Source organism: Ambystoma mexicanum, chromosome 1q (genome assembly GCF_040938575.1).
Source record: "Ambystoma mexicanum isolate Mex_15411 chromosome 1q, UKY_AmexF1_1, whole genome shotgun sequence".
Taxonomy (NCBI): Eukaryota; Metazoa; Chordata; class Amphibia; order Caudata; family Ambystomatidae; genus Ambystoma; species Ambystoma mexicanum.
Window position 1 is genome coordinate 1292703075 of NC_090922.1, and position 12458 is coordinate 1292715532.

Sequence of the window (12458 nt, forward strand, 5' to 3'; positions counted from 1 at the left end):
ATCATGAAAAAAACAGCCACAACGAAGCCATTAGTGAGGGAGTTTGGAAAGAGTTTCTTAGGACCTAATTGGAGAGGATAATGAGAGGACAGCAAGCAAGAGGCTGACCCAGAAAGCCCAAACCCAAGAAACCGATATCAGAGACAGGTGCCAGGAGCCTGCTGGGGGGCTATAACGCAGTAGCCAGCAAGGGCCAGTAACCACTAAGGAAGAGCCACATTTTGACTAACTTCCTTGGGCTAAGTTTCAGATCCTGATGGTGTTCCGAGAGCACTAGAGTTGGTGATGGGCAGAGGTGAACAAATTATTTACCTTAGTGTTCTTTCTGTTAGATAATCCTCCCATAGATTTTTCATTTTGGATATATTCGCCAGTTCCAACAGATTTTCTGAAATCTATAAATCACAAGGGGATCCAGTGCTCCACTATGCAAGCTACCATTAATGAGAGACTCCATGGTTTAGAAGTGACAATCAAAAGCTGAGAGCATTCAGACCCAGCTATCCAGGAGATCTCTACAGTAAGAGAATGCTGTAAGGCTGACTAGGCATTTGCACTAGGAAAATTCATCAGAAAGAATTATACCTACCATTGTTTACATAAATACTGTTTTCAATATTATTTGTTGTTGATCCTACCTTTGAGTTTATATTTATACTTGCATATTATTTTTTTAAAATGTTTAATTATTTTTTTGTTTACAGTTGTACAACTACTTTAAAAAAGAAAACAATTCATCCATTCACATCTCAAACCAGTACATCTAATAGTAGCCGAACTATTCCTATAAGAACATTAATTAATTTAAACAGTACATCAAAAATGTCAACAATCTTTTTCCAAAGCAACGAAAAAAATGTTAATGACAGCCTCCATGATTCCCATCCATAAAAAAGTTTCCGACCTTAGCAGACGAAAGTGAGAATTGTAGGCCTGCCTCTCATCGCAGTTAACCGTAGCGAAACAAGAGCCTCACAGTCAATTAGCAAGTGTTTGGTGAATTCAATACAGCCTCCTCCACATAATCGGCAAGATCGTTCGCAGCAAGGGATATTAGACCATGCCCCAGTGATTTCAAGGGATTTTACACTATTAAATGTAATCTTTATGTACTCCCAAATCACATGATTTTCCCTGTAGCACTTGATTGAGACAGGCACCATACTATGTGAGTTGTAACATTCAAGAAAACCACCTGTCCGAGGTGTTCGAAGTCTAAGCCTGATTTTATGTTGTTTTTAAATATGGGGAAAAATCCAATCCAAGATGTCATTAGGTGCTCCAGTCAACCATGTATTACCAGTACTCCGAATTTTCAATAAATTCCTAGCTTGTATAATTGTTCCTCTGGATTTAGTGGTCTTATTTAAAAGACCTAACACAGAGTCATCCATAGCATTATGCATTTTCCAGATAAGACATAGGCAGCGTGTTCTCAGTTTAACATGAATAGAGGTGACGTTAAATTCTAGATATAGCATTTCAACATGTACGTCCCTGCCAATAGTAGTAATCTTCTAAGATATTTCCCTTCAAGCCTTATCATGCTCTCTGCACAATTCAGCACCCAGATCTCGGCACTATAGAGAATAGATGACACTATCTTGGTCTGGTATAGTTGTAAAATAATTTGCAGAGAATATCCAGCTCCCTTGCTAGCAAGAGATCCAAGCAAGCCAGTTCCAATAGATGATTTCGGGCTTATTTGTTCTAGGTGGCTGGTTCTCAGCAGTTCAGCATCCAAGAGTATCCCCAGGTGCTTAAATTCAGACACCACTTCCACCTTACCACCTCCCATCACTCAAGACTGATTGGTTTCATTTTCCTACCTTTTTTTGCAAAAATCATAATTTTGGTGAAGGCCTTAGAAAATACAAATACACAAGACCTCTGGAAATTGCTTAATAATAATGCCACATTCCAACTGGCATCTTTGACATTGCGGTCTCAGAGAAGGCATGGATTCGGTACTTTACCAATCTCTTTGCGTCTTCAGATCAAGTTGCGGTCTTGAATACACAAAAGAACGTAACTCTGTGGTCAATTGAACTGAATAGGACGGACGTAAGAAATTTAATGATGACATTAAACCCCTCTAGAGCAGCTGGGCCAGATGGCCTGAACAATAATATCCTTAAACAGAATCTGGATGAATGGGCAGACCTCTGTATGTTGTTCGGACATATATTGGTGGTTAGGCAAGTACCACCCTCATGGAAGACAGCCCTAATTGTCCCCATTTATAAGAAAGTTGAAGGCGACAATCCTAGGAATTACAGGCCCATTACCCTGTTCGACATCGTGGGAAAAATGTTTGCTTTTATTTTGTTAAAACAGTTTAATATGTGGGTGCGGGACTCGGGCCGCAGTGAAATAAGACAATTCGGATTTGTCCCAGGGTTGGGAACAAGTCTGAACTTTTTACTGCTAAATGTACTTAAAGTAAGAACTTTGAAGAATAAGCAGAAGGTATTTTTGGCCTTTATAGATCTGGCCCAAGCCTTTGATGGCATCAACAGAGAAATACTTGGGGGGGAAAGCTGTCTAGGTGGTCATGTCCGACAGACCTTTTGGAAGATATTCAGAGCCTTTATTCAGGGACCTCCGTTCAAGTCAGAATGACAGCCAAAGGGTTTTTATCAGCCTCCATTCCAACATATAGGGGACAGAAACAGGGATGCCCCTTGGCACTCGTAATCTTCAATATATTTATTTCATATATGATCTCCAGTCAACATGGGGTCATAGCTTTTCTGCCTCAACTCTATAAGCAGGGGATCCCATGGGTCATGTACGCGTACGACTTGGTCGTGATTGGCCAAACGCCAATAGGCCTACAAAGGAGGCTTACTAAGTTGAACACGTACTTTGAGGCCAATGAGTTGAGAATAAACTTATCTAAAACAAAGATTTTGGCATTTACTAATTTAAGGAGAAAAACTAAGCAGGATCCAAGATGGTATATAGGTAGGCAGAATATCAAACGCGTACAGTCAATAACATTTTTGGGAATGTTAATAAATGAGAAGTTATGGCCTGATGAGCTTAGGCGTAAATGCACCAGATTAGCGACCCAAACAAAAATGATATTGAAAACATGTGGCAAATTCATGCTGGTGCCCATTGTAATCTTTTATAAGCAAAGAGTTATATCCATTTTATTATATGGAGCAGAAGCAACTCTAAATATTCCATTTCATTTTTGTGACACATTAGATGGCATTTTTTGGAGGAGAGTGTTGGACTTGCCGTGTTCTTTACTGGTAGCGTTCATCAAATAGGAATTGGGATTGCAGTCCCTTCAATCTATTAAGTGGAAGTCATTGGGTTTATACAGGAAATGTGCCGGGGAGAATAATCCACCACCCCTTGATATATTAAGGCGTGTTAAAGATGAAGTAGATGAACAGAGGGATGGGATTGTCGATCAGTGGAAAACTAAATGTAGAGAGGGTCTCAAAGCAATGGAATCAAAAAATGATACACTGTTAACCAATCCAGAGAAAGTTAAATGTCAGTTACAAAGACTTGACTGGATTGAGACCATTGCAAAAAGGCTAAAATACAAACTACCCCTCAATCTAAGCTTCAAACACAGGGCCATAAATCAATTACCAAAGTATCTTATGAAATTTCATAGTGCTAGTCACAGGAATGTTTTTTAAACATTCTGCCTACAAAAGAGGTCCTTTGGACTCAGAGATACGAAGACGTGACCCCCTTGTGTAGATTATGTAAGGGAAAGGACTCTGTGGAATCAACAAAGCATTTACTGTTAGATTGTGTCACCCTAGTTGAGACCAGAAGGAAATTTATGAATTAAACAGTGTCTCAGTATAGATCCCTGACTACCGTGGAATGGTGGGAATTGGCTATTTTGGGAGAAAAGGTTCTGATGGTGTTAGTAATAACCACATTTTGTATTGACATTTCAACTTTAATTTAGGATGTTAGAGGGCTATGGCATTGGGGGAGGGAGCGGATAACATTACAAGGGCAAGGGAGCTACACGGACTAATTCTGTGGGGGAAAATATTCTTGTAGATTGTGATGAGGATCATGCAATGTTATGGATCAAGGCTTCTTTTTGCTTTGTATGTGTTCTCTCAAAAGACCAAGCGCCACATTTATATTGTGAATATCAGTAGTATTTAATATTGCTTTAAACAAACTTTTCTCCACTCATGTGGATCAGCCCTTTGCGATTACGTGTTTTTCGGCTTTTTGCCTTTTTCAAATCGGGGCATTATTTCTCTCAACCGTTTTGTTTCCAAATCTTTGAACATTACATTCATGAGAGATATCAAGGAGTGGTGAAAGGGAGGATGATAAAGGTTTGTTACAAAAAACAAACACAAAAACAAAATCAATATTCAAAACAATAAAAATTCCATAAGTTAATGGTTTCATAGATCAAAGACAAATCAATAATCAAAACCAAAAAATACTATATAGACTAGTGTTACAAAAAGGCTATTGTGTCATAACATCTAAGTCAAACCCATGGTTCTTACTCCATCTACGCAAGTACTATTTGAAAATAAAAGCCATATGCATCCTATTTAGGAGTTCATTCATTAAACAATTACTCCGTAAAGTTTTAATTTTGGGTTCAATTATATGTTTGGTCAATATCACATAGCAGTAATTTATTTGCATTTATGATTCTTACATATGTACATGGGCAACATAAAAGATGGCTTACCATCATGGCACTATCTGCTTCTTACTCCTTTGCACGGGATAATCCCACCTGCATTACGATCATCACACTCATGCTTTACATTAATAACGATTATTCCTTTCTCTAGTCTAATATTTACGATAAAATTTGTACTAACCAATATTAACCAATACTAAGTAGCTCTTTACCATCCTTCGCGAAATGGAAAACCCTATTCCACCCGCAGATAATGTCCCGAAAAATAAACAATGGTGCACTAGCATCCAAAATGCTTTATCTAATAAAATAGGCACTCTACAGGCTAAAATAGCCGTCAAAAAAGCATCTTTGCGCTCCACTAAGACACCCCTCCTTCCCACCAACAGCTACCCCTATCATGAATATACCTTTCAGATTCACCAATATCTCCATACTGGAAACTGAAAAGGTCATACTCTTGCTGAAACCCACAAACTATCAGGGCGACAGTTGCCCAGCACAAATAATTAAGGATAAGGTAGAGATCTAGCACCCTTCATCTCCAAGCTAATTAATGCTTCCTTTATGTCAAGCAATGTCCCAATTCACCTTAAAGAATCGTGGGTTCTGCCACTTCTTAAGAAACAGACACAAGACGCGGCCATCCCTACTAATTCCAGACCCACCACAACGGTCCCTTTCCTCCTCAAAATTATTGACAGAGTAGCCTACCTCCAAATACAAACTTATTTGGAGGCTAACCAGCTATTAGGATTGCGCCAATCTGGATTCAGACCACAACATGGAACTGATACAGCTCTAATTGACTTAAAGACACAAATCGCCGAGTTGAAGGACAAAGGTAAAACAGCTATGCTACTCCTCCTTGACCTCTCAGCAGCCTTTGACCTGGTGGATCACACAGTGTTATGCGAACACCTAGCGTCAGCTTCACATTTTTCCAATGATGCCATAGCCTGGGTACAATCCTTCCTAGCTAACCGTATGATGAGTCTTCTCCCCATCAGCATCAACTGACCCAATCCAAATTACCTGTGGCGTGCCTCAAGGCTCTTCCGTCTCACCGACAATGTAGAACATCTTTACCAAGCCACTCTCCAACAATCTTGACAGGCTGGGTGTCGCTTATACTAATTATGCTGATGACACTCAGATCCTCATACCCCTCTCGGGCAAATTTGTGGAAGACACGGCTCTGGTAAACAGGATATACCTCCTCATTCCGGCATAGATGTCCTCACACGGCCTCTGCCTGAATGACGACAAAACTGAGATCTCGATTTTGGGCACTGACTCCAACCTAAAAAAACTAAGCCTCAGCTACACCTCATTCACTATTGACGGCAATGTAATCAAAGTTGTAACCCAAGTAAAAACACTAGGCTTCTACCTTAATTCTACATTATCCCTAAAAAAACAAGTTAGCTCCCTAGCCTCATCTACAGCTTACACCTGTAAACTAATCAGGGCCTGCAGACCCTTTGTATCCATCCCTAGCTGCATTACGCTTGCTAATGCACTAATGATGTCTAAGCTAGACTGCTGTAATGCCTTATATGTAGGCGCTAAAAATCCTCAATAAAATACAAATATTACAAAACAATACCCTGAGAGCAACCCTAAACATCCCACGCAGAGAGCATATATCCAACTTCAGAAGAGACCAGCACAGGCTAAAATCAGCAACAGGATACTTCTCAAAGTGACATCTCTCACCTTTAAATGCCTTAACAATGCCGCTCCTCCCTATCTCTCAGACAGACTGACTAGAAAAAACCCTACTTGCCACACTAGATCCTCTACCCATCTCTGCCTAGAAATTCCTAAATTTAGACTGTCCAAAGCTGGGGGACCTAGCTTCCCAGTCAAAGCTGCACTCTCTTGGAATGCACTCCCCGTTGCTATTAGAGCAGAACAGTCTTACTCTAGTTTTAGATGTAAACTGCAGACCCAACTGCGCACTAATGACATCTAAGAGACTGCTTACCCATTTATGTGCCTGACTCTGTACAAATCTGTGATATTATATGCGTACACCACTACTGTCTTTATCTATGCACCTCCTGATATTATATATCCCTTACCCAAACTGTATGTATTGCAATATTCTGACTCGTGTAATGACCTCTATGATGTAACTAAGCTTTGAATATTCTTGTAACTACTGCGCCCAGCTACCTGAGGGTTTGGTAAATAAACAAACATTTGCCATACTCCATATCTTTTAGCCTCCATATTTGTTTCCAGTTCCATTTCCACACTAAATATCCCGTTTAATAGTTTGCCATTTTGCGCGTTTGTTGGTTAGAAATCCCCAATCCTTTCCATTTCAAATAAGTGGCACTTCCATGTAATGATTAGCGTTGTACATACAGTCAAAGAAATGTTACAATACAGGGCGCATTGTCTTCGTATCGCTTGAACTGAACGGTTCCTTTTCGTTCCGTGAAATTGCCATTTTGAAGCTTATCTCGTATCACTAGCCCACATATTTACTGTAACTTGGTTATTTCCTTGCGCTCAATCAAGCACAACCACCTCGTTTCCATAGACTAACTTTATACCAAATGTTTAATGCCTCTGTTCAAACACACCATTTCTCTCATTAGATTCCGTTTTAAAATAGCTATAGTTACCGTTCACCATTCCTAAACCAAGAGAGTATAATAGGTTGGCCATGCTTGTTCCACGCCTAAATCTTTTGGGTAATCTAGTAGACTGGTCTTCAACAGTAAGATCCAGTAAATTGCTAGTAGTTCTGTGGGAGATGTTGGGAATCCTTGCATTAAAATCTCCACACATAAGTCTGCTGGCCATTATCAAGCTTGCTAAGAATCGCACTAACAGACCTCAGGAGCCGGACATGTTCAGGTCTGTAAGGCGGGTCATAGATGTTAATCACATACAGTGGCTTATTAACAGTAGCATTGGAGCATGCCTGGAATGTGACTTTCCCAACCAACACATCCTCAAATTCCATAAACACCCACTCAATCTCAATCTTCTTCCTGACTCCAAGGGCCAGGCCCCCCTTAGGTCGACCCTGCGGGCTCTGGGATGCCAGCAGAGAAAGAAAGTTCCAACCATCAACAACCACTGGACAGGTGAGCCAAGTCTCTGGAAGAGCTACAATACCAAGCTTGTCAATATGTGAGAATATGCTCATATAAATGCAAATTTCCCTGAGTGTTCCAGCTGAGCAAACAGGAGCATCATGTGAAGCAGGGTTAGGAGTTAGGCCTACCATGTTGGTCCACCAAGTGAGCCAACCAAGCCCAGTTCCCCTCATCACTAGTTTTGCCAAAGGTTCAGTTGTTCTGGGTTGATTAGTCTCCACTTGCAATTTACAGTCCTGTTCAGGTATTTGCTGACCTTCAGACTTCTTCCTGCTACCGGGAGACCCCGGGAATTCCTTTTCAGCAATTGCCACTGCAGAGCAATCATATCCCAGTTTAAGCAACACTGGGCAGTGTTCTAGAATGTGAGATAATGTTCTCTCTGCGTGAAAGAAGACGTTGGAGATTGCTGGACCATCCCCAGTTAGTGAGTCACACATGTCTACGATACGAAGTTCATTGGTGTGTATGAATGGGAGAGGAATCACAGAATTAAATAACTCTAACACTCTGCATCGATTAACATAGACACATGTATCTCGGCAAAATATGCTGCGTATTTGGAATACAGCAATCCTGGTTTCCGTTGGTAGAGCTGAGTCTGTTGTAGTAAAGTGTGGGCTCGAAACAGGGTTGAAGTGACCCTGATCAGTTTGTACAGCAGCATTAGTGACTGATGGCACAGCTGCCACTCCCTCCCACGCTCTCCGGTTGTAGCTGTTGAGTTTGTTACAGGTCTTCAAGATTGAAGGTAGTCTCTCTAATATGTTTGAGTATTTTATTTCCTTGGCCTATTATTGTGATTTTTTAAATGTATTTATTTATTTATTTATTTATTTTGGTTTAGGGTTGTAACCCTTGCCAGTTTCAGGGGTTAACTCTATTAATATCAGTGTGTTAACTGCACAGTTAGAGAGACCTGTTTGCATGACTGGCATCACATGAGGATTTGTCAAGGGTACTTTAGGTTTAGGCTTTCACCTTTTTTTGCTTCTACCCGCCAGCACTACAGGCACAGCAGCAGCTCTCTTTTTCTTTACCGTGGTTAAGTCTTCGTACACGATTACTTATTTCAGCTGTGCTATGTTGTTCCTCAAATACCATTCAGTGGTATTCATCTTTGGATTGTCCACCGCTCTCAAGCCACTTTCCAGTGGTTCCTTTTCTTTGGGTGCTTCCATGTGCTAAGTATTATGTTTTTTCACAAGCTCTGTTAACAAAGATGAAGAGTTATCGTGTGCTCTGGCCAGAACACAGACGGCCTTAGAAAGGTTTTCACTACAAGAAGTAGATTGGAGTAAAGAGGTCTGAATCTTCAGCAAAGAGTTCTCATGTTATCACATTTGGAGTTGAGGCGCTCCAGTACACTTTCTAAGATATTAAACATATCAGCTGACAATTCATTAAGATTGCTTACAGAAGACGAGTTTGACTCCTCGTGTGGGCTTCAACACCACTTCTGCCTTGCCGAGAAGTGTTCAAGGCATTAATGGCCGATAGGACAGATGGCTCCGCCTGATCGGGTGGATCAGTAGGTGTGCCGCCTGCAGTTAATAGAGCCTGCCCAGGGGCATCGGTTCTAGACTCAGCCATTTTATCGTCGTCCTCAACACCAGCGGACACTGCTTCTTGTGGTCGAGCTTCCAAACGATTTACAAGCTCCTTTTCTGGCAAGCCCCCCCAAGTTCAAGGCATGGCCGATGTGGTCGCACTGGTGTGCGCAAGCTCATAACTAGTGGAGCTAGCCATAATTGATGGAAACTCACAAGTACCAAAAGCCACCTCTTGACTTGGAGTAATTGACACCTTTACAACATGTTCGATAGTCTTAGTGCCCAGATAAGGCAGCGCTATCAGCATTTCATTCAACAGTTTGTTTTCAAAGTTCACTTATTTACTGCCAAGTGCATTATGGACCATGGCCATGTGAGTATATTCTCCTCGTAGCCCATTTTCTGTCAGAGAAGTAGTCAGTCATTTTAGGAGTGCCATGTGATTTAGATTTGGCAGCTTCAGCAGCTGACGCTTTAGCTGATGATTTATGACCAGACTCTTTACAAGTGTTCAGTACAACAACCCACTGGGGGCAAACATTCAATGAACGACGGGTGCTATGGTTGTGTGTTGTAGTTATTTTATCAGCTACTTCAGCTCGTTCCATTGTCTCGCCTGTTTCCGCTGTCTCAGCAGCTATTTCAATGACTGCTTCATCCATTTCGGCCGCTGCATTAACTCCACCATTAGCTCCACCAAATTAACGTTATCCCTCACCTCCTTCTTTCTCCTCCCCTTCAGTACTTTCCAAGTCAATGACAGAGTGGGAGTGTCAGAGTGGACACCCCCTGGTGCCTAATAAGAGGGTGTTTTGGGCTACACAGAGCAAGTGGAGAGGAAGGGGAGAGTGGGGAGGGGTCCATTACCTCGCCAGCCTTGGGCTTAGCAGCACACGTTTTTATGGCCGAGAGTGTGCCGCGTTTTGGCATAGTTAGTGGGGGGGGGAGTGGTTGGCTGGCTAGCTTAATCACTAAAGGATAGGAAGTCACACACAAGACAATAATTCTCTATACCACTAAAAGGTAAGACTAAAAAGTAAAACTTAAGGCACTTCACCTCAGAGTGCTCCACTTACTTGCTTGCCTGCAGCACCGCCCACAAGCACCCAAAATCAGGTGCACTGCTTCAAAGCAGGCGGGAGCCTCACCATACCGCTGTAATCACCTGCGCTTGTCAAGCCTTTCTACACAGGTACTTGTGGCAAAAGGGCACCAGCAACCCCTAGAGAACCGGTCACTGAGTACCAGCAAAATTCCTCCTTTCCTGTCTGCGTTACGAAAAGCTAGAGGAATAGCCCCACAAGCGTGCTACTTGCATCAAACCTCACTGAGCAGGAATACAGAAACACAGAAGTTACGCTCAGCTGCTTCCGACACAGTCCACTGACAAATTCTGAAGCACCCGCTTCCTTTCTTACTTGCATATTCCACGGTTTGTAGGTAAACACCTGGTTAATGCAGTCGCCATTAGCTTCAGGCTTGTATGTGCCGGCCGCTATCTGGAAGTCATGGCGGTCAGATGACCCTGTGTTCTGGCTCACTACACTGGCTGCTTCTTTTCCTAGGTTTGTAAAGTGCTGCTTTTCCTCATGCTCCTGCCAATGCTGAACTCCTGGTTTTTGGATTACATGGTAAAGTGCTCCATCTCGTTTAAATGGGCTCGCAGACTGGGTTAAAAAAGCAGCATAATCCTTAAGTGCACCGATTTTTTTCACAAATCGCTTTGTATGTGGTCAAAGTCTGTACTTTGGCACATTGTTAAAACTACACTTCTGATGCTGTCGGAGAGGACCATTTTCTGACATTCATAGAAGGCATCTGAGGCTTTGATAGAAATCGCTCTTCTAAAGGTTTGGCAATAGGCGCTCTCTTTGGGGCTGGAGAAATCAGTCTGGGTCGACTCTGGAGGATCTTGATATATGCTCTCCGGGAATTGTATTATGTAGTGGGTGGCTTCCTGTGCAATCTGAGATCTCCTCTTTGATACCATAAAAAGGTTAATTGCTGGAGAAGTAAGTAAACTAATGCTTTTCAGTATGTACCGAACAGGTTTGTACATATGTGAGAACTAATTCCTTAACAATAAAATACCAATTCTTAGTGTCATGAAATACTGTACATTACCTACATATATTTCATCTACAAAATCAAACAACATAGTTGTTGCAGTAAATGTTTAGTATTTATTTCAGTCAGTCAATATTGCCTCTGTAAGTTTATAACTCTTGGTTGTTGTTTTTCTTTTCAGAATGAGTTGGAAACTGCACCACCTCATGAACTGAAAAATACTTTCCAGTTACTTCATGAGATACTGGTAGGTTCAGTATGAATGTATCATTGAATATAAATAACCTTCTGGGCTCTACAAATTGCATGCATTAACATGTAAGGTCTGAGAGCCTGACAGCGGAGAACCAGCATTACAGAAGCACAGAAGTGCATTTCAGCAAGGTCACTTAAAGGATGTCTTGTTATATTTAAACAGAGGGATTATCCCCAATACTAGGACCTGGGTTAGAATACTGTATAACGTAGGGTTGTCCTAGTTGGATTGTTTAAGAGCACAGAAGTGTGCATTCATTTTTCTTTTAATGCTTATTGACATTTAATATCTCCCAATTACCAGCATTGTTAGCAATAATGAAGTACAATCCCAATCGATTTGATTCAAATTGTTATATATGTAAGTATAGAGCAGTGGTCTATCAATCCCCATCCTCTACTCCTACTTTTCTATTTTTTGTAATTATTTCAAAAGACTTACTTTTTCTTTGAGTCCAAAACATTGACAAAGTATAAAACATTTAACATCTCATGCTCTTATGCTTACTCTTATATTCCAAACTTCATATATGGTGGCATGCATTTATTTCTAAGTCTTTCAATCCATAGGGTTTGAATTGATGTACAAACAGATAGTTTGTTCTTTAACCCGACATTACATAAAGGAAAAAGAGAAATTATAATCAGCTGTGTATAACATAAACATTTAACATTGTGAGGATATAAAAGTATGTAAAATTGTAATTAAGTCTCTATAATTCCAGTGTTCCCTTTAGCTATTTGTTCCACGTAATCCAGTGGAAGTGTATTCCTAAGGGCACTCTGATCAGTGAGACCTAGGAG

The 12458-nt window shown here is 41.1% G+C and overlaps 1 protein-coding gene across 2 annotated transcripts in view; it reads left to right on the top strand.

Moving 5' to 3' along the window:
- The window catches only part of USP24 (ubiquitin specific peptidase 24), a 2799104-nt gene that overhangs the window by 2562974 nt on the left and 223672 nt on the right, over positions 1–12458 (top strand). For both annotated transcript variants that reach the window (XM_069642114.1, XM_069642115.1), the window contains exon 61: positions 11581–11646. In XM_069642114.1, the coding sequence (XP_069498215.1) occupies positions 11581–11646 (66 nt within the window). The remainder of the gene's footprint in view (positions 1–11580; positions 11647–12458) is intronic.